The following is a 23430-nucleotide window of genomic DNA, read 5'->3' on the forward strand; positions in this document are numbered from 1 at the left end:
TCAGTATTTAGGATCACTTTCAGCAGGGTCTTTTCCCAAGATTGGTCAACATGTGGTACAGTATAAAGATTCTGATAACATCATACCTTTTGAGGCAGGGGTGTTTAAATATATACCACAAGGGGAAGCATAGTGCCTTATCACTGTAAACTCGGACCCTTCTAAACTCAGTTAATAAGAGTTTTGTCAGGAACACCTTCTGCAATTGCTTTTTTTATATCTGTTATTCAGGTTGCAAATCCTGTTGAGCTAGACGAAGATAAGTATTAAGAAACTTACACAAGTTGAATGGAGGTTAACCTTACAAAGAAGTAACCTTTGTGATAACTTTTTTTATCTGATAAGTCTTTATATAGTCTGCTTAATATATACTGATGGAAAAAAGAAACGCAGCACCTCCTCCTACACACTCTCACCCTCCCGTCTGCATTAAACAGGCTGAAGAGTGACTCATCTGTGAAGCGGACCTCGTGCCGCTGCTGATGTCTGGCCCAAGTCAGTCGGGTGTGACGTCTAGGAGGTGTGAGCAGAGGGCCTCTGACAGGTCGCCTTGCTCTAAGGCCAGCAGCATAGAGTCTCACTGTCCTGTCACTGATGCGAGCATTTTGCCCACCGGTAGTTTCAGCAGCAGTACAGGTGGCAGATCTGAAATGATCTCTCAGATGGACCAGTCTGTGTTGGTCCTGCTCTGGTGTGGTCACTTGAGGGCGAACAGATCTTGGACAGTCATTTGTCCTGCTGGTCTGCTGCTCTGCTGAAACCTATGCAGTTGGGACACAGTAGAGCGGCCTACTCTGTAGTGTCTGGAAACGCAGGCACATGACATGCCTGCCTGCAGCATGCCAATGGTCCTCTCCCTTGCTTCTGGTGACATTTGAAGCATTATGGAATGCACAGAAAACTGATTAAGTGTGGACTTTTTCTTCCAGTGACCTAAGCTTTGAATTAAGGCCTTTTTAAAGGTGACCTGATCAGGCATTGTTCCACCTGGACCTCGTTGGGTAAAAATGCACCTAACAAGCTTTTGTGTGATTGGCAAGTTGCAATGCCTGGCTGCACAAGTTGTATTGCTGGTCAGAGGGCTTAAAACAAATTGACAACTTTTTGTGAAAATACATAAGGTATAACAATAGTATTCTCATTCCAGAAAATGTTGCGTTTCTTTTTTCCATCAGTATATTTTCAGAGGCTACAAAACCTTTCATAACTCTTTATGAGAATTCTTCCAGAAAACCGAATAGTTTTATTTGTGTAATAATCCTAAACTGAAACATAGTTCTAGCCCTAATGTGCAGTTTGCTAGCTGTTACAAACACTCATGTAATTGTTGCATCTAGGAGCAATATTCATAAATTATGAGTGTTAGAATACTTTCTTGTGTAGCTTCTAAGAAGGTATCATACAGGGTACATAAACCTTAAGCCAGAGGAAGTGTTAACATTTTATTTTTTTCTTTAAGATATGTTTCAGAGAAACAGTGTTGTCCTCCCTAATGATGTGTTTTTGCGAACTATAGATTTGATTTCTACTGACTACTGTCATCTGGATATTACTGTATATGTTCTGTAATACCTGTTAGTGAACTAAAATCAATTTTAATATGGATGATTAAGCAAATACTGTAAACCTTTGTTAACATTTCGGTTTGGGTAGTCCTATAAAAAAAATCTGTGCATGGCATTCATGTGGTAAATATTGATTACCAATAAAGACAGTAAAAAAAAGGTTGGAAAGGAAAGCAAATACTTTTCCATTTTTAAGAAAGCACAAACAATTTTTTTTAAATTCAAAATCATAATAGTAAATAAGCTTCATAAATATTTGCTGCTACTTTTCTATTATGTGGTTTTGGAAATTGCAGCACATGCAAAACATTACTGAAAAGGACCTGTCTAATGACTAGATTCTAGCCTCAAATGACTGACCCTAAAGACAATATTGTATTCACAGACTCATTGAAAATAAACACATAAATCTGGATTTGGAAACTTGCCCAAACTTACCACTTTTGCTTAACAAACGAAACCTCAAAATTAAAGAATATACAGTAACACCTATGTGAAAATGAATGTTGTCTCCACAGTGATTGTAAATGTATGTGGTTTAAATGACCATTTACTCTTACCTAATCATTTAAGTAGTGTACAATACTATGACTGGGTACTCTAATTCTGGGTTGTGCACAAATGAAACACCTTGCTCTTGATTGCCCAAGACACAATGTTGTGCAAAGTGTTGTGTTAGCCAGAGATGTGCCAGCATTTTTTTCTTTTACTGTTTTGATCACAGCATTTGGTCCTTTACAAACCCAACAGTCGCAGACAATGATTTTTGGTGTCACCCGTGGTCTGAAATAAATTCCATTACACATTGTTAATCAGAAGAGAGAGAGAGAGAAAAACATTTTTAAAAAGTATGTTAAAGCTACACTTTAAGTTCTGTGTGCAGTCACTGATATTTATCCAAATTGCAAGAGATCAATATTGGTATTTATCTTTTCAATATTGAGGAAATTAGAAAGAATATTCTGATTGTGTGGTATAGATGAACCTTCAGTGTTTCAGCTCATGTGCCACCTTCCTGCACAAACAGATATTGAACAGCAAATTCTTTTGATGCTCTAACTGCAATTCAATTAAGCCTATTGACACAGCAGCCAACGGCGACAAACTGCACTCTTTTCTGCTTTTTTTCTGTAGTGCTATGCTTGAAGATTTATCAGATCAATTAAATGGATTTAAAACCCCTTGTTTTTTCCTCTGTATCTTAGAATTCCAGTTATTCTAAGGTTTTATGCAAGGTCAGGTGTATATATTTACTTAGTATCTTGCAAATTGACAGAAAATTCCAGGGAGGCTAAGAATTACCATATCAAAGCCCTGTGAGTAATTGTTTTCAAAGTAATCTCAAACCTATGTATTACTGTACATCACCAAAATCCAGTCAACTAATGAAGACACTCCTACATGTTGTCTACTGGAGAGCTTAAACCTCATAACCTGTTGCTGCATATGCCTTGCTTTTAAAAGTGATTCTCCAGAAGGCTTAGGCTGACTATTGTACTGTGAAGGCTGCTTAATGTTTGTAACTGTTTCATGCCACTCATGTATAAAATGTTTCCATTCAAAACATTTGTACAGGCTAATTATGCATCCATTTTCTAACTGCTTCATCCAATGCAGGGTCACTGGCTAACAACAGGCACAAGGCAGGACACAATGTGGACAGGACACCAATAAATTGCAGGGCACACACACACAAACACACACACCAGGACCAGTTATCCCAGAAGCTGATTAACCTACTGTACATCAGTATCAGTATTGCTTTTGGATTGTGGGAGAAAACCCACAGACAGACGAAGAGAACATTCAAACCTCACCCAGGTAGCACTCCAAGAGTTAAACCAGGGTCCCAGCACTGCGAGGCATATAAAACTGAAATTAATAGATTGAGATTTATTTTTTTGGTTTTAATCCCCGATTGCTGCAGGATCACACACCTTCTCCTTGTTTGCAGGTAAAAGCCACAGAATTTTGGAGTCCAGCTGGATGACGTAAACATGCAAACAATTTTCACATCACCTCAGATGGTAAACTGGATTGGAAATAAATCTATCAAATATTTTATAAGGTTTTTGAGGTTCACAATCCTGATTAACTTTAATGATTACAATATTAAGTTATGTATCCAGTCACCTGCAGAGAAAGTAATGAGAAGTGATGGTAGTTTGTGCAGTACATGCAGCTGGATGAATCATATTCATTTTCTAAGAATCAAATGATCTGGTTTAAGATGAGTCATATCAGTTTCTCTAGTTCATCTGTACTAGTACTTTGCATATTAAAGTTTGCTTGTCATTGCTATTGTTCATACATCATCTTCGATTTCCGGTGAAATTTTTATTTTACTGGAGCTCTTGCTGTTCAACAAACAGCCTTGTCAATATCACTCAAAATTTGTCTCACTTTAACTAATGAAACATGGTTCTAAACAGAGTAGAACCTGTATTTGACTAACACATTGTATTAAAATTAGAATTGCAACATTTAATTCTGTAGGTTGCTTAGTATCAGTAGGTTTCCGTACCCTTTTCCAATTGTATGTTACATTATTTGAATTTACATTTATATCCTCCAGCCTCATATTCCTCCTACTCTAGTTCACTGTCATAAGCAGCTAGATTCATCAGATTATGTGGTTTCACTACACCTAGTCTGAAATGTCAACTGTAAAACCAGTGATGTGTTCTGGTTTATGATTCAGGTCATTGTACAAGTTGCTGCATGAGAATGAACATTCCTGTCTAATCAAATCCTTGAACGAGTAGTCAAGGTTGGATTAAAACATACTGTACTTGCCCAACAGTGCCAGCTTCATTCGAGCTGTTAACAGCAGGTATGTTTTCATTGAGAGAGATCTGTGCTTCGACAGGAGTTTTTTTAATCATTAACACAATGTTCAGAATGTTCTCTGGAATCTATTTTGTATTTTTAAAATTGCATACAGGCACCTTTTTGACAGCCATTACTGCTGGATTTTTTCCCAGGATCAAGACATCGACTTTGAAAGATGAAGTTCCAGTGGTTGCTTTCTTCACTCTTTACTGGTATAATCCTCTGCCATGTGCAGGATGAGTTTTATTCCTCCATAGGTAATATTCTGAGGTGATTTCCACCATTTCTGTTACCATATTCATAGGTTTTACCTATTTTTTTTTGCACGTATTACCCAATTTTTATAACTGTTTCAATTAGTCAGCTGTTTTTTGTTTCACCTCGAAAAAAAAGATAATTTGATAAAGCTTTAAAACTATGAGCAAGAGATTAATGTTAAGAACAACAGAGGCCAAATCAGTATTGTATGACTAAACTAATTTCTACCTCATACTTTAGTAAACATACTCTTTTATTTCAAAATTAAGATAATAAGATACATAAAATGCAAAATATGATATTTTGAAACAGTTTTTTAAATGTGTTTGTTAGATTACCTAAATAAATACTAAGGTGTATATCCACCTTACACTATACACCAACAACAGGCCTGAATAAGAAGTCAACTACTTATTTCAGATTATTGTTGTTGTTGTTTTCTTATAGAAAATTATGCTAAAATTGCAAAGAACATAAAAGCCAAAGCTTCCAAATGTTAGAATATTATTTTATGGTGATGTTTTATGAGTTTGTTAGATTTGAAATAATCCTTGTACTTTCTATATTGGCATGTACGATAAGAAAAAAGCACCTTAATAAACCTTAAAAAGGAGGTGTCTGAGTTAAACATCTTGTAGATGCTCTTCACAATAAACTCCAAGTACATTGCTACTTACACAAATCTACTATACTAGATATACTTGTTTATACAGAATTCTTCACAGATGTTGAAGCTTTAAGCTGTTTGGTAATTGTGCTAATTCACTGACACCTGATGTTGAAAGATGGTGCTATGATTGATATTTATATTGTGTCTTGTGAATATAACTTTCTTAACTGTGAACCTGAAAATCTAAATAATATACAAAAGTTCATTTTTTATTGTTTTGTTTTTGAATAAGTTGTATGTTGTGTTATTTTCTGTAATTTCTCTAGACCAAGTGGCAGAGCTGATTTCCATGGAAAGAGACTTCATTCAGTCTTTAAAGGAATATATAAAAGAAGAAGAGACCCACTTAGAACAACTGAAAAGGTAAAATTAGCTTTGATGATTAAAAGGAGTGTCTATCTGAAATTTGAGAGAAAAGAGTTCCTGTGGGTTGGCAGTACAGAGGAGTGGTGGTTAGCTTTGCTGCTTCTGGGGTACTGGGTTTAATTCTGGACCTGATGTACTATCTGTGTGGAGTTTATATGTTCTCCTCATGTTTGTGTGGGCTTCTTCCAAGTGCTCCTGTTTCCTCCCATAGTCCAAAATTTACTTGTAGGTTAATTGGGTTCTGGGAAAATTACCTTGGGGTGAGTGTATGTGTGTCTGTGTTCGTGTCTGTCTGGACTAGTCTTCCGTCCAGAATACATCCTATCTTGTGCCTGTTGCTGGTCAGGATGGGCATGTATGTATTTACAGTAAATAACAGAATATTTTAAATCATCAGCCTTTTCATTTAAATCCTTGTTGATAATTAGGATCTATTTTTGTCCATGTTACTCGCTGCAGATTCATCGTGCAGTTCACTGACGTTTTGCTCCTTAGATGGTTACATACAGTAGATGAATAACTACTGAAAATCAATGACATTGCAGTGGCTCAGACCATGTTTGATTGCAAACTAGGCTGCTAATGAGACACAGCAACTATGATCACAACAGAAAATACAGTTTGTGAAACACTGTAGCCATAAAGGAACTACAGTTAAATATGTGAAGGTATACTGGAACTACCCCTTGAAGCATTGTAATTAGAAAGTCTTGTGATTTGTTTTTCTTCTTACCCCACTGTTGTTGAACCATATGCTTACAAGCTGTCATGTTCATATTTTCTTGTTTAAGTAGCCTTTAAAACAGTTGTGTGTTTTAATTTTAAAGGACGGTTGATGTAATGGATGAAATCTCAGGCACGTTTTCAGAAATGCCTGAAACACGTGTAAGCAATCCCTTAAATGCTTACAAGCTAATGAAGAGAATGTACACTGACTGGAGAGCTGTGGAAAAACTGATAAAGATGGATCCGTCACATGGTAGGATTTGAAAGAGGAGGTGTCAAAAATTATTTTGTTTTTCAACTGTCTTTTTAATTTCCAGTAAACACTGAAGCCGCAGCACTAACTATCCACATTTTTGTGTTATGAAACAACTCATGTGGTAATCATCAAGATAATTCATCATACTAAATAAACACATAGATAAAATTTTATGTTTCCCACAGGTATATGCATGCCACTTGAATTTGGCACTGAGATTTTAAGATAAAGAAATGCTACATACCACTTTTACTCTAGCTGCTAGAGAGACACTTCATCATGGTGAAAGTGCTTCCATTCATTATTCATTTTTTGTTTAGATTTTTTGGCTTCACTTTCTTTGAAGTGCCAGCATTTTCCCAGCAAGGATGATGTAGACGGTGCAGCACTGGGTCTAGTTAGACTACAAGAAACATACAGACTGGATCCACAGAGCATCATGGATGGAAAAATCTCAGGTAACAATTACAGACTATTAGAACCATCTGAATATGGTTGGAAAAACTCTTAGTCTACAAGGCAACTCCAGAGGCTATTGCTGCAGCAGTAATACAGTACATTGGTAAATTTGATGAGATTTTAGATAAGGGGCTGAAAATTCTATTTAGAAATTCTATGTAACCTGTAACATACTGTATAATCAAATTATTAACAGAGCATCAATATCAATCAGTAACATCAATAACATGATCAATATACTGTTTAAATCGGAGTGTTAATAGATTTTTTGTAATGCTTTACAAAGTGTTTTTCGCAACCCTTAAAAAAAAAGTATTGGTTTACATTTTTGGGGGGCTAGGGTTTCCAACTCATGATTAGACTGATATTCTGATTTTTTTTATCCATTGTGGTGTAGGTTTAAAAACCCAACCGGAACAATTACATAACCAGTATGAGAAATCCATCTGCAGACATTTAGTGTAGACTAAAATTAATTTTTAGTTTGAGGACTTGTAACTACAACATATTTTAATTAAAAATAATTTGATCAAATTTAATTCCAATTTTTTTATATAATAGTTTTTCCAGAAAAAATAATTTGATTTAAAGAGAGAACAGTCTTAGACAAACCTTTATTCATCCTAATTGTGGCAATTCCAATGCTTAAACAGTAATAAAATGGAAATGCAAACAAATCATATGTATATCCTGCATTACTTTGCATAATTTACTTTGCAAATGACATACTTTGCATATGACATGGTTTGCAAATTTGTTTTGTTTTTTTTACAGGAATGGGACACACTGAATTACTGACACCAGATGAAAGCTATTATCTGGCTACTATTGCCCATGAAAAACAAAAATATTTGTACTCTTTTCTATGGATGCAACATGCTTTGAAAGAACTTGATGAGGGCAAGCCAGCAGTAATTACAAAAAAAGAGATTCTCTACTTTCTCATTCCCTTTGTGTTTCAAGTAGGAGATTTGCCTTTGGCGGTTGAAATGACCAGACAATTGATTGCTCTGGGTAGGTATCAAATGAAGTCTTTTTAAAAAGAAATATGTGATTACCATGTCCTTCCTACACCCAGTGGGTTGTATGTTCTGATATTTGTCTTCTTCTTTTCAGATCCCAGTGATCAAAATGCTTTAAATTATTTTAAATATTATGAAACTGTGAAGGAAAGTTTACGACGATGGAATGAGACTCAAAGTGCCACTGCTAACTTAGACTTTTTTGAAGGGCCAAACTTCTTGCAAGGCAAAGAATACTATGAAGCACTCTGCCGGGGAGAAGGCATAAAAATGGCGAGTTGGTGTTCCTGTGTTTCCATGCTTATTCTATGAATTCACTTTGTTTTGCTAGGGTTTTTCAAACTTTTCTCTATCTTCTTGTATAAATGTACCTACAGTATACTGGCTTTATCATCATTATACTTTGGTTTACTCCTTTCAGTCCAATTTACCACAGTAGAACAGAGGAAACCCCTTCATATGAGGCACAACATTTCATACCCATTGTCTGTTTTAATGGTAGACTCCGAGGAGACAGAGCACACTGTTCTGCAGGTACAACAATGGGAAGAGAAACCCCAGGCTAATATATGCACCTATAAAGGAGGAGGATGAATGGGACCATCCACCAATCGTCAGATATCATAACTTCTTGTCAGAAAAGGAAATGGAAACAATAAAGCGATTATCCCGGCCTAAGGTAACCCAGAAAAAGCAGTTGTCACGAAACGATGAAGAAATGCTAATATTTTTTTTTTTCATTTTCATTCTGCTGCAAAATTAATTGATGCCAGTTGTTGAACACCTTTTAGGTGAACCTATTTAATAAATACATTTAAATATAATATTTAATGAAGTGATTTAATTAAACATTGTAATAGTGACAAAACCAAGATAACATGAGGCACTAATAAGACTCACACTTCATGTTTAATTTTATTTTTATTAAAATCATTTACCCTTCAGCCCTGCCTGTCTTTTACCTCAAACACAGCTTAAAAGAGCTGGAGTTGCAGACAGGAAAACTGGAGGCTGGTTCATAGCTGAATACAGAGTTTCTAAAAGGTGAGTAGATTTGAGAAATAATTCTAAACAGTTTCCTTTTGATCTTTTTCAAGAAAGCTGTTAATAAATAATGCAAATGAAGATGTATCCAGTACAGCTCCAGCTATGTATGTTAAGACTATGATCTTTTGTTTTATGATGTAAAGATCTGCGATAGGCGCAACATATGATGATTTGTACAGTAGGTATACAAATTTCCATGCATCTCTCTCCTTAAAAGAACTGTTAAAAAGTTAAAATATTCATAATGTGACAGTATGGAGTCTAGGGTTATGCTTACATGTTTACTTACATGTACTGTATACACCATCCTGGAATATGTTTTGGCTTTGTGTATGTAATTGGCTATATTCAGAGACTTTTTACCACTCCAAATGTATCATTCATTTTCTGAAAAAGCAAAAAAAAAACTCCCAATAACTCAAACATTACAAATTCAAATGGGAAATTCATGAGTGTCTGCAGCAGAACTACAAGACTTCCAGTCTTCTCTATTGCAGTGCTTTACTGTTACCAGCACCTCAATTGTTTTAATGATCATGCTGATCAAATTGCAGATGGCTAAATTATTAATTAGAACACTAATGCAAGTTATAGCTTCATTTTATTATTTATCAAGTGTAAACAAAATTAGATAAAAATGTGTGGTTGTGGTTAATGCTTAAAGAAAAAAAAAACAGCAGCCTCTTTTACTTCCTGTGTTGCATTTTCCTCTCTTCTTTAATGTCCTCCAGCGCATGGTTGATGGAAGAAGATGACCCCGTTGTCTCTCGAGTCAATCAAAGAATCGCTGATATTACAGGCTTAGACATGCAAACAGCAGAACATCTCCAGGTACTGCCTGAGACAGCTCTCTCTGTCAGAGTGTTTCACTGGTATCTGTCGAATAGGCAGAAGTAGCCTAGATGCCCACCACATCTGGAAGTATTATTCAATTAGCAAGTGTGCACTCCTTGTGCTCTGCACTGTATTAACAATTTGATTATATTCAAAACTACCTTGTTAGTGACTTTTAAGGCTATAAGTAATCTGGCTCCATCACACATCTCTGAGCTCCTCCATGTTTACATTCCCTTCCGTAGGCTCAGTTCAGTTGAGGCTGGTCATTTACTTACTGTACCTAGGACTAAATCGCAGGCTTTTTCTTTTCTGTCACTGCCTTTCTTCAAACACATCAAGAGACAGATTCTTTGACTCTTCTCAAATTTAAACTCAAAAGTCACCTGCCTTACAATTTATGTAACATTAATTAACAATTTTCTTGTTGTTTTTTTTTTACTATTTATTGTATCTTTTCTCTCTTTTTCTTCTTTATCACTGTGTACAGCAACCTTGGATTTGGAAAGGCACTTTGTAAATAAAAAGTTTTTATTTGAAACAGGTAGCTTTACAAGTATTGAAAATGAATAGATGAATTAGTGTATTTTTATGTTCCTGCTCATATATTTTTTTTGAGCAAAATAGGGTAGCGATGCAAATAAAGAGAATGAAGGCTGTCAATAAATGTCAGTGTTGACCAGAGAATAAAATCAATTTATTTCAAGATCCATTCCAACTTTTCTCAATACAGGTTGCCAACTACGGTATTGGTGGTCACTATGAGCCACACTATGACTTTCCCAGGGTAAGAGAGAAAAATAAGTGTAATTTAAAATTAAAATTTTTTTTTGTGTAACAATGTGAGTAGTCAATGCAAAAGTATAATATTTGCATAATTCATCACATTTTCATATCATTTCTGTTTCTTCTAAACTAATTTAGTTTTGAATAAATTTAATCTTGTGTCAAGGTAAATGTTAAATGTTATTCTGAAAATGCTACATTTTTCAGATGCACGTCAATGACTCCAACTACAAGACAAATGGGAACAGGATTGCTACTTTCTTAAATTATGTAAGCATAATTGTCTCTGGACATTTATCCATTCAATGGACATTCCATTTACAGTATATACGATAAATGGAAAACAAAATAATAACGAAGTAACTATATTTAATTCACACCTGACACCTGAAGAAGGCTCCACGGCCGAAACGTTGTGTTCTCTTTCTTCTTTTTTTCAGCTTGGAATAAACCTATTACTTGTTCCTTTGAAGCCTACGCATGCTGACGCAGCTACCCACCATATTTAATTCACTATTAGTTCTCTTTGAACAGATAGAACACTCCTCTTTTAGCTGTAGTACAGACATTCATGAGACAGCTGATTAACTGGAAAAACTGTCAGTGAAAAAATATGGTTACTTTCTTTCACTACTTACAGTTGTAAAAAATGACTTATTCTAATGTTTTTTTTCTGTAGATATTTATCTTCTAGGAATTTCTAGAAAGTATAAATATGCATTCTAAGTTTAATACTGTGCTTTATTTCTTAAACTGCTTTACCTATTGTTATTATCGCTCAGCCACAGTCCCAGGTTGCATGATTTCAGATTTACCCACAATAATGAGCTTTATCAGTCAGTTCCTGATAAAGCAGCACACTACAGATTGCGTAACCGAGGGATGAAACAGATAAAGAACCGTTTTTCGGCTTTTGACCACACATCTTTGCACAACAAAACAAAGCGAAAATCTAATATACTGTACAGTTGTTTAAATGAAACAAAATTTTCAGAACGCTAAATGCGCCATACAGTTTCTACAGCAGTATACCATTTTTCCTATTGTGTCAATACAGCTGTTTTTCAATTGTGGCTTCTCTTTCAGATGAGTGATGTGGAATTTGGGGGAGCTACAGTATTTCCAGATGTTGGAGCTGCTGTTCAGCCCATAAAGGTAAATATCATGTTTTGCATGTTGAGGTTGTCACTAGGCTGTGATTCAAAGGTTTAATATAGCAATCCTTACATTTCCATATATTCAAAACTCATTTGAGTTCATAGAGATGTAATATATATATATAGTAGTTCAGGTGGGTAGCTGTGTCAGCATGCGTAGGATGCAAAGGAACAAGTAATAGGTTTATTCCATGCTGAAAAAAAGAAGAAAGAGAACACAATGTTTCGGCCGTGGAGCACACCTGAAGAAGGCTCCACGGCCAAAATGTTGTGTTCTGTTTCTTCTTTTTTTCAGCATGGAATAAACCTATTACTTGTTCCATATATATATGTTATACCTGTATATGTTGGCTATGTGTTGACATACTGTAGTTGCCCAAGAACAAGTTTTTTTTTGTCTTACAGTATGTGACATTTTCTAGTTTTAGTTGGTTGGTAAGATGACATAATTTATAAATTGTACATATACATTAGGTGCTACTATTTGTAAACTCAGAGCATAACAAAATATATGCTTCCTTTTGTGTCTTACATTTTGTATTTTAAACATGCCATTTTTTTCATTGAGGGTTCAGCTGTGTTCTGGTACAATCTTTTACAAAATGGGGAAGATGATTACAGAACTCTGCATGCTGCTTGCCCAGTTTTAACAGGAAACAAATGGGGTGAGTTGGGAATGTTCTTGCAAGCATTAGTAAGGAGGGTTAATGACATAACATTTCATAACTGACAAGCCAAGAGTGAAGGTGTCACAAAGAAATATGAAGAGTACAAATAAAGTAAAAATAGTACTTTCAATTATACCATTTTTACTGTGTCCTAAAAAAAGGTTTGGAATAATAATACAATTTTTAGGATAGCATTAGCTACAGTACTTGTTTATTTTCTTCTTCCTTCCATTTTCTTTCTTTTAAGCTGTACAACTGTGAAAGAAAGGTCCAATTTATGCAATTCTGAATTCTGATTACAGTTTCAAACAAGTGGATCAGAGAACGGGGCCAGGAGTTCAGACGAAGGTGTGGTTTATCTGAAGTTGACTGAGTATGTCTTCTCCTGTCACTACTGCTCCCTGTGCTTTTGGGCATTTCATGGTGTTACTGCCTAACAAAATATTAAAATATCAGAATCTCAAATTACATTTCTTCAGACTGTAGATCTGACGTCTGATTGGTATCCTTTAAGGAAACATTATTACTCTCTGAACGTACTTGAAGTTTATCATTTCAGTACATAAAAGTCTCTAAAGAATTGTTAAACCTCCCATTTCAAATGATTTGATAAATACAGTAAACCTGTTTTTTACCACTCTGCATTCAATTCGTGTCACGGTCGTCATACCTCCTCTAGAGAACGCTCCTACCCTTTTGTATTAATTTTAGTTTGAGTACCCTCAGCTGTGTTTCCTCCTTTTTTTGTTATATAAGCCCGGCATTTCTCTGTAGTTCTGGGCTCAGCTCTGGAAGATGGACACCCGAAGGCCCACCTACTACCAGGCTTCAGGGGAAGCCTGAGGGCATAGGCCTTCACCCTGATTCAGCCCGGGGCTCAGAGCACCTAGTCCCATCATTTTTTTATCTTCCGTGTTCCTGGTCCTAGTTCCCCATTCCCTGGTTTTAATCGTCTTCATCTTGGATGGATCTCCTGGCCTTGGGATAACAGACTGTGCCCTGACTACCCCCTTTTGGACTTCCCTGGATTCGGTTGCCTTGGTGTTTCCCCCATGCACCGGATCACTACAGTCACCTCCCCCCTGTCTGTGAACCTGTCCTAACCCTACTGTTGCTTCCCCAGATGTCCTTCTCCAGACTCTTCAGGATTATACCTTCACATGAGTTCTTTATTCTCTAGTGCAGCTCTGGTGAAAGAGTAACTAGAGGCAAATTACAACTGACAGATATTGTTTAAGAATATCAAAATAACACAAACTAAATAACCCACAATGTTACATACAACATTATACAAAACACTATTTAACAAACAAGGTATTTCAGAGATCTAACCTTTACTGTCCCAGAAACCTCAGATTGTAATCTGAAATCCTACATAATACCTAAACAGGCCAACAAAAGAAATCCCCTGTGTCCTGAATTAACAGAATACGACTCAGTCCTAAATCTTCCTTTCTAAAACACAGATGTCCAAAATGTTAATGAGAATCTGTCTGTCATGGATGTCGGAAGGGACGAACAGTGGAATGGCAGGAGAGTGGAAAAAGACCCAATGTGTAGCGGTGGGACGGGGGTTAGCCCGGGCTCAGCAGTTCAGGAGTCATATAGAAACCTACAGTATGCCCACAGACAGCGGACGTGGGGCGGCCTGGTGCTAGGCAGGTCTCAGGACATCCGAACCTCAATGCTGAGCGTATAGGAATGAGTGACCCGGAAATATATAGCCCCAGAGAGAGAGACACAGGAAGGACAGCAAAGCACAGGAAACTAGGGAACGGACAGAGTGGGAGCGCCCTCTGGCTGCAGAGAGTGTGACACTGTCTGCCTATCCTAAACCTGCATCATTAACTAGGAGAGGCCTGAGGATTCCTCAAATAAAGACAATGGAATAATGTCAAGCTATCTTAAATACTTAGTTAGAATCTGGTTTCCAGGACTGGTCCAGGGGACCAAAGTCCTCTCTCCTGGTACACTATTTCTGTCTGTTTCCCTTCCAAAGTATTTCCCCAGAAAATCCTATTTTTATTCTCCCCAGAAGATCCTAATTTTATGACGCTGTAAGTGTCACAGAGCAAAACAAAATAAATGTGGGGGCAACCGCACTGCAACTGCCATAGTCAAGTGTTACTGGTGACAGTAAAGACTAATACAGTATTTTGTTGTGCAGAATAACCACCAAAAATAGAGTACCCTGTGAGAAAATGCCACCTTATTAAGTAAAAATAAGATAAAATAGGCATTTCTCAATGTTTATTTGTACAAGACTGTACACATCTACAGTTTCTTCAGTTTGACATGATGTATGAATTCACATTTGAAAAATGTGAAGGGCAACACAGATTACATAAATGAGCAATGGATATTTGCTGTACTATGTAGACTTTGATTCGATTAAACTGTTTAAATTTTTACCATAGTATACTGTTATATGGGAATATAGTAAAAATTGCAAATGTTTTACTTGTGTCTCATTCCTATTTAATAAAGGCAAAATAGAGAAATTATAACTTAGTGTGATAAACTCATCTGTAGTAGCTCCAGGGAATATCATGAAGGTCATAAGGTTAAAAAAACAATGGTTCCCCAATGGTTTCTCAATCTCAGTAATTTTTAAGAATAGCTCAACTTGAAACTTAATGCATCATTGTAGAAGACGATATCTAATATTGCATCCTGTAACAGTGGAAGATGCATCTTAAGTGATAATGATAATGTTCATTTCTTCCGCTAGACCTTAGAAAGACAATTCCAAGAATGTCATACCTTATGACACTTTAATGCTTTAATCTTGGGATTTTTCATTCTGGAATTTACCATGATTTGTTCCTTTTATTATCAGCATGTTGACCTACGGTAGCAGTCATCAGCAATCTATGATTGAATACATGTATGATGCAACACACTGAAGGTCTGCTTTGCACTTCTGAGGTCAATGTACAGTATATTACTTTTAAACATGTCCTAATTCTATAATGTTCTATAATTTTCTATGGATTCAAGTTTTAGAATTAATTAATACATTGTCAGATATAAATGTATGGGAGCAGCCATGATCCCCTGGCCAGACATGAGACTGACCCTGACACTCTGGATCTGGAGATTGGGAGAATTGTATCTTAATGGCCAACTGTAAGGAAGGGCTACACATACAGATAATGGGTGTCTTATCTTGGACATGAATAATTGGACAAAGAAGTGGGAACAAAATGATTCCACCTATCCATTATGTGTTAAGATACTTCCATAGCTTTAGAAAAACTTTCTGATATTTTTATATATATATTGCCCATTTGACTGGTACTTGCATGGCTGAAGTATCAAAAGCCTGGTCAAGGGGTTGACCTTAATAACCCCCCACCCTCCTTGGGGGGAATAAGTTTAGTAGCTGCTAATCCTAATGACGGGAGGAGGGAAGGGAGCAAAACAAAGAATGCTGGGATAGGTGAACACAAAACCTGTATTTATATGTAATTAGGTGAGGTCAAGTTGTTCTCTTAACAGAAACTGCCTTTTAGAGGGTAATTTGAACTTAAAGGCATTCAATCACAATCTTATTTAATTTCTCAATATGTGTGTTTGCAATTCAAATGGATGAAGCAAGTTGCCAAACATTTTAAAGATTTTACACTGTGAGTGAAAAGACTGAGAAATTGTTTGGAGTCTGAGTGTTTAGAGAAATGTTAAGTGATAAGCATGGCAAATTATTCTTTAGTTTTGGAACCAAATTGTAAACTGGTGTATACTGATGAATATTACTGTGGCATTATTTTTTATATAAAATTTCAAGTGGCACAATGCAAAGTGAAGACCTAAAACAATGATTTTGTATGTAAATAAAGTGATTCAGACAAATGATGAAGTACCAAAATACCGAATAGTTTAAATAGTATAAATAAATACAATTAAAGATGTTAAAATTAATCAGTATTCTACAACAGAGACCTTTATCTCATTACAGGGAAATGCTAGATCATATTACATACAACAATCGGAATTAGAAGTTTCTTTGGACAGAATCACTCCTGTCAGTGTTGTGAAATCCACGAAATAAATCAAAGGGTTTTCTTAGATAAAGAAAATGAAGTTCAAGTGTCATACTCAAGATATACATTAATAAAAATCAAAAAGATTTTCCATTTTAACCTCATGTATAACATAAAATTCTATTTTAGTCATTCTTTACAGTGTAATTCAACATCTTCTAAAAACATTTTATAACAAAGGTCTGGAATTAAAATGTAAAAGTTAGACAATGCTTTCTTAGTGAGTTCAGATTGAATATTATTATTATTATTATTATTATTATTATTATTATTATTATTATTACCCCATACTCACAAACCAATATATAATGAATAAATAATGAAGAATATATTATATTATATTGATGAATATGATTAAAATATTGTGTGCAAATGCCATCTATAAAAATAAGCATAAGTAGAACAGTATTTTATTATTCAAAATCAATATGCCCTATGAGAAAATCTTGGATTTTGTCATTGTAAAAAAAATATTTTTTTTAAACTAAAAAAAAGATTTCCTATTCAATTGCATATTACGACAAGTAGCTTCCTCAAGGTTTTTCAGGTACAGCTTCAGGGAATTTATGGAGAGCCAGAAAGCACGTTACCATACTTGCAACCACTTGTTCGTAGCGCAGATTGAGTGGTATGCTTGTCAACTGTGAGCCACATGATTTGGCCACTAATACTGGTAAATCACAAGAGGTCATATTTGTTTCTGATCTAGCCAGTTTTGGTCCTGGAAGGCTCATGTGTCTGGAGGTTTTCTATATTGGCAGCTGGGATTAAATACAGTCTCTCAAGGACCAGGACTGGATATTTTTCATATGGAAAAATAAAGGGAAAGAGAATACATTACACCCCATTTTTGTATTTTTCAATGAAGAATTAAACTCTTATATTTCCTTTGCAGCTCATGTTAGTGCAGCTCCGCCATCTAACCCCTTCAGAATATTTGTCCATTGTGTTTTAAATGGCTAAAGAGTTTCAAGAGTGAGAAACCGATAAAAGAGTTACCAGATGGAAGTAGAGTAGATAACTAACTCATGTAAAGGTGTTGAAGTAGTACCCGTGCTTCATTATATTACATTTATAATCTTGGGTAGGAAGAGGAAAAAGCTCATGTTTAGATGGGGTAATGTCCCTGTGTAAAAGCACAGCTCAATAGAGCTAAACGTTGGTTTATTTCATTCTAAAGTATATTGGTTGGTCTGTTGTCTGAAATGAATTGACAGGAAGTGTCCTTTTTATTGTCTTTGACATGGTGCTCACAGTTCTGTAGTTGAGGCAGTAATAACATAGAGCTAAGCATGTTTTTCTCTTTATCCACCTCTTTCAGGGTTTTCTGTTATTCTCTGTACTACTTGGTGAAGGCATGTAAGGAGAAAAACAATGCAAATGGAAGAAAGCAAAGCAACATACAGGTATAATCCTGTATGTAAGATCACCTCTGGTATCTTCTCATCTGAAATAAAATTCAAAGAATTCTTTAAATTCAAAGAAGCTTTTGTTGTGTTTACAGCCTCCACTGTTGTCAACACTTTAAAATTATGTACGTTTTTCCTTAAAAAGTCCAGTTGTAACAAGACAGGGACAGAGGAACTTAAAAGTCCTTTAATTGCTGGTTCAAACAAAACCTTCAGGCACTGTGCTCCTCACCTGTACAATTCTCTCCTAGTCATCATCAGGAATAATAGCATCCTAATTTAATTTTAAATCCTAATTTAGCATCCTAAGAAACTCAGAGTCAGTTGCCTGAATGACTACCTCCCTGTTGCACTCACATCAGTGATCATGAAGTGCTTCAAGCAGTTGGTCAAAGCATACATCACCTCCTCACTGCCTGACACCCTAGACACACTGCAATTTGAGTATCACCAGAACAGGTCAACAGAGGATGCTATTGCCACTGCCCTCCATACTGCCCTCTCACTCCTGGATAAGAAAGGAACATGTGTGAGAATGCTGTTTGTTGATTACGGCTCAGCATTCAATACCATAGCTTGTCATCAAGCTCCAGGACCTGGGACTGAACACCTCCCTTTGTAATTGGATCCTGGACTTTTTGATGGAATGTTCACAGGTGGTGAGGGTGGGCACCCACATATCCTCTTCCCTGACTCTAATCACTGGAGCCTCCCAAAAGGCTATGTGCTTAGCTCTGTCCTCTACTCCTTATTTACCCATGATTGTGTCGCCAGGCATAACTCAAATTCAATCATTAAGTTTGCGGACGATACAACAGTCATTGGCCTGATCACAGATGGTGAAGAGTCTGCGTACAGGGAAGAGGTTGAAACCCTGGCAGCATGGTGCCAGGAGAACAGCCTCTCTCTGAACATCAGTAAGACTAAGGAGATGATTGTGGACTATCGGAAACACCAGGGAGGAGATCACATACCTATCTATATCAATGGGACTGTAGTGGAGAGGGTCATCAGTTTTACGTTCCTGGGTGTTAACATCACAGAGGACTTAACCTGGACCCACCACACCAACATCTTGGTCAAAACAGCACGGCAGCGCCTATTCTTTCGGCATGCCATCACATATCCAGGCCAACTTCTACAGGTGCACTATTGAGAGTATCCTGACTGGTTGTATCCCTGCCTGGTATGGGAACTGCTCCGCCCGGGATTGCAAAGTACTGCAGAGAGTGGTGATGTCAGCGCAGCTCATTACCGGCTGTGAGCTACCAAACATCCAGGATATCTACTCAGCTAGCTGTTTTAAGAAGTACAGGTCCATTTTCAAGGACCCCAGTCATCCCAGTTACAAACTGTTTTCTCTCCTACCGTCAGGAAAATGGTACCGAAGCATTTGGTCAAAGTCCAACAGATTATGGAACAGCTTCTACCTCCAGGCAATAAGACTGCTAAATAGTCAACCTGCAGCTCCTTCAGCAAATAACCGGTAATGGCTACATGGAAATACAGTTTTCAATGTATTCGGCATACTGCACTACTTGGACATAATATATCGCATACACACTGGACACATACTGTAGCAGCTCTATTTATATTGAGTTTTGTCTGTGTTTATTTTAATTCAATTTCGATTACATTATCTATTGTTATGTTACCTTATTTTGTAACCTTCATTTTGTGATTTTTATCTCTCCCCCATGAGCTCGTAGAAAAGACATGTCATTGCCAGCAAATACTGCTGCATGCTATATTGTTGTGCATTTGATAAATAAACTTTGATTGATTGATTTTCAGTGTAAACTGACAAGCTCTCCTGAACATGCTTATTAGTATATGATAGTAGTTTGAGAATTTTGTTTGCTTTAGGGTTTTACTATGTTTTAATTTAAGATAGCAGAGTGGCAAGTGAGTTATTCTGATGCCTCACAGCTCTAGGGCCCTGGGTTTGTCTCCAGACCCCTGATGTATAACTGTGCATGCTCTTCCCACTTTTGTGTGGAATTCCACCTTCAAAGACAGGGTTTGATTGGCTATTCTTAAATTGTTCAATTCCCCACTTTGTCTGCAAAGGTCTGGGGTCCTGCCCAGGGGAAGAGGAGTCATGTGATCACACCCCTGCTTTGTGCCCTTCTGGGACAGGCTCTGCTTTGCTCCAACTCTCATCAGGGTAATCATTTTCAGATCAAGGATTACTTTTACTGCCTTTTAAGGAAAACCTCTAGAGACTGTAAATTCTGTATATTAATCTTATCTTAAGTGAATGAGCAATATATTAATCTGTAGATAAAGAAATGGAAAAGGAAATAAAGTCATACTGTACATGTCACAAATCTAGATTAACATAAAAACTTCTTGAAGATTATCTTTGACAGAGGTATTTCCTTTTCTTTTTGCATCAGAATTACGTTGCATCCTATATGAGCTGTGTTTCTACATTTGCTGAGCAAGTTGCTCTATTTCCATTGTTAAAGTATGTATAAAAGACAGATGATGACAGCTGTGAGTACAGGCAACTTTTCCAAGCACTTTGCAATGGAGAATCAAAGAAACATGTCCGTGTGTTTGGTGTTGTTGATCTTGGGTGTACATTACTCGGGTGTTCGTACACAGCACTACCACTTCATCAGTGAAATCATAAGCCACATAGAGAATGCAAAACAGGTATATTTTTATTTGTGTTATAATTTAATTATTTTTCTAGTCAAAATCTTTAATTTATGAGGGAATGAATGTGGAAAAGTTTGTTCAAACAAACATGTAATATGATGTAAAATGTTTTATTCTATTTTTTAAATCCAGGACGTAGTACACACAATCCTTTTGACACCACAGAATGTATTGGTAAGTGTTTGAACTTTCTTTACCTTTTTCTTTTTCACCACTGTAATATAAAATGAATTTTAGTTGATGTTAATGTGTTAGCACCTTTTTTAGTATTCTATGGTCATGTCTTGATCTCATCTGTTTAAATTAAGAATACATATTCTGTTTTACATCTACATTTTGAATTTAATTATTTTTTCCATAGTGAAAAGTTCAATACCCTTTTTTAAATGGTATAATTAACATAATTAACATTACTTATGCTATTAACAATATTCTTAAATTCTTGGTTTTGATATATGAATTAAGGGTGGAACAGAACATTTAATAATTGCTTCTTTTTGTTCTTGTAAATGACATATTCTCTAATAACAATTAATAATTATTTATTCCCTGCAGAATGCCAATTGTACTGCTTCATACTCAAAGATCTTTCTTAAAGGAATAAAACATCTGTCTGTGCATTCAGAACATGGCTCACAAGAAGAATTAAAACTTATTATACACAATATGGAAAGAATGGATGTTATTTGCCCAAATCTAAAGGTAAATTTTTATTATAGATTTTTGTGTTACAGTTCAAAAATAATTTTCTTCAGAACTTTTTAACTGAATGAAATGTTTTTAGAATTAATGTTCTATCAACAACTATTTATTGTCAAGTAGTGAATAAGTGAATTGCACAGTGTAATATCATTCAAACTGTTTTTGCATTTATATAAATATACAATAGGTCACAATCACATTTTGGGAGGTAGAAATTTTAGAAAAATCCCCAAAGGAAAAAAAAACAGGGGTCATAATTGTACTCTACACCTAAGCAATTTTAAAAAAGGACAATGTTTGGTTATAGAAATTACAAAATTCAAGTCAAGGTTTATACTGAAAGTGTACATTAATCAGAATACATCTGCTATACTGGATTGCAAATAATTGCTGGTTTTCTCTTTGCTAAACATGATCACAAAATCATGCTAGAGAAAATCCAGAGAAGAGCAAAAAAGATTGATTCAAACGATTGACAGAGGACTTTTGAGTTAAATTTAGTTAAAGGGAATCAAGACTGTTTTAAGTTAAGTTGAGTTGAGCGGATTTAAATAAATAAAACTTGCTGAAATTCAGCTTTGCATCAGTACTGCACTGATGGACTACGTAGACAATTTAAAAAAGTTTTTAAGCACTTTTCTTTATTCAGTGTACTGTATGTAACTGCCATCCAATTTTGTTTTCTGTTGACAAAATCTCCTTTTGAGGCAGACCTCTTTACCCCAAAGCACAGTTGATAGACAAGATAGAGACCAATTCTAATCTAATGTGTATATAATGCCAAAGCCTGCAATGTTATGCTATTTTTTTTCTTGGTTGATTTTTTGTATGCAGCACCAGGTACCAGACTGTGAAGTACAGGATATGTCCACTTTGCAATTCTTGAGACAATTTACGAAGTTTCTTCAAAAAATAAAAAGGTCCGACTGTTTCAGACTAAGAAGTGAATATCCATTTTCTGCCTGAAGATTTTCTTTTAGTACGAGAAGAATCATCTCACTACACTTGTTATTCACCAGAAACAGTATTTTAGTATAATTGTTTGTTCTAAGTTGCAGTATGTATTTAAAGTTTCACAATTTTTAGGGTTATTTATTTTATTTATTAAAATCGTTAGCTTTGTTGTTGTATCTGTATTTACAGAAAATACTAATTTATATTTAAAAAATAATGTTAAATTATACAGGAATTATCACATTTACTGTGGCATACATCAGTATTCTTGTTTTTCAAAACCAAAATGCTTTTCAATATGTTTAATATTTTTTGGCTTGATACACAAAAGGCATAATTATTTGATTGTCTGTATCAAAGAAAAGCTCAGTTATGTGATACCTGAAGTTAAGAGTAGGAACAAAATGTGAATGTTAGGTTTTTAATACTCAATATTTATGTAATAACATATAAGTTGTCCAAACAAGAAAGATTAATGACTCTTATGTAATTATGGGAAATGTAAGGTCATGTACTACAGTATGTAAGTCTCTTGTAACTTCTCAAACAGGAAGAGAAAATAAATAAAAAATCAAATGTTTTATTAAAAAACATTCATAATTTGTTTTATTTATTCATTTCTATTTCAGTGATGTATTACATATAACACCATTATGTATAATGGTCTTACTGAAAGATCTTAACAAGATCACAAGTCAGCCAGTGATATTAGATTATACATTTTCACCTGATATTGTGTAGCTGGCTTTTAACAAGGAGTGTGAGATTTTGAGAATGCCACAAAAAGAACTATGTATCTTAAAAACAGTTCACAAATTAGCAATTGATACGTGTCTCTGCAAATACATACAGACAAATCTTCAAATGTAAGTCGTACTAGCATTCAGCCATGCCATACAATAATATTAAAGATGGGTGTATTTCTTGGACACATGACATAACCAGTTTAAAAATAAAACAAAATGTACCAGAAATTGAAATGTAATGGAGTGACAGCAACACAAATGTC

At 35.6% G+C, this 23430-nt stretch overlaps 1 protein-coding gene and 1 long non-coding RNA gene across 4 annotated transcripts; both read left to right on the top strand.

Annotated features, from left to right (window-relative positions):
* Positions 1–4284: 4284 nt before the first annotated feature.
* LOC148650298 (prolyl 4-hydroxylase subunit alpha-2-like) lies at positions 4285–19898 on the top strand. 3 transcript variants are annotated; one of them, XM_088603960.1, is made up of 16 exons: positions 4285–4398; positions 4550–4654; positions 5592–5688; positions 6519–6670; positions 6994–7131; positions 7907–8146; positions 8249–8427; positions 8657–8833; positions 9128–9198; positions 9933–10032; positions 10769–10822; positions 11029–11091; positions 11908–11976; positions 12547–12643; positions 12949–13019; positions 18011–19898. In XM_088603960.1, exons 2-15 carry the CDS (start codon positions 4573–4575, stop codon positions 13017–13019), a joined length of 1590 nt encoding a protein of 529 aa, XP_088460086.1. In that variant the 5' UTR covers positions 4285–4398; positions 4550–4572; the 3' UTR covers positions 18011–19898. The 3 variants fall into 3 exon arrangements, 2 of the variants coding, with proteins under 2 accessions (XP_088460086.1, XP_088460087.1); XR_015926076.1 differs by lacking the exon at positions 4285–4398 and having other exon boundaries at positions 4409–4654; positions 12554–12643; XM_088603961.1 differs by lacking the exons at positions 4285–4398; positions 18011–19898 and having other exon boundaries at positions 4409–4654; positions 12554–12643; positions 12949–13283.
* Positions 19899–20275: 377 nt separating this feature from the next.
* Positions 20276–23014, top strand: LOC148650299 (uncharacterized). Its single transcript, XR_015926077.1, has 4 exons — positions 20276–20759; positions 20898–20939; positions 21321–21467; positions 22302–23014. It is a non-coding gene; the product is annotated as an uncharacterized LOC148650299 (long non-coding RNA).
* The last annotated feature ends 416 nt before the right edge of the window (positions 23015–23430 follow it).

The sequence above is a fragment of the Lepisosteus platostomus genome, chromosome 13 (genome assembly GCF_059453375.1).
Source record: "Lepisosteus platostomus isolate fLepPlt1 chromosome 13, fLepPlt1.hap1, whole genome shotgun sequence".
NCBI classification, from domain to species: Eukaryota; Metazoa; Chordata; class Actinopteri; order Semionotiformes; family Lepisosteidae; genus Lepisosteus; species Lepisosteus platostomus.

What these genes read in the sequence shown, in the direction of transcription:
- LOC148650298 (XM_088603960.1), top strand. Translation starts at nt 4,573, where the DNA reads ATGAAGTTCCAGTGGTTGCTTTCTTCACTCTTTACTGGTATAATCCTC. An exon ending in AAAGATGGATCCGTCACATG is followed by an intron (nt 6,671 to 6,993) that starts GTAGGATTTGAA and finishes TTTTTTGTTTAG; the next exon opens with ATTTTTTGGCTTCACTTTCT. An exon ending in CAGACAATTGATTGCTCTGG is followed by an intron (nt 8,147 to 8,248) that starts GTAGGTATCAAA and finishes TCTTCTTTTCAG; the next exon opens with ATCCCAGTGATCAAAATGCT.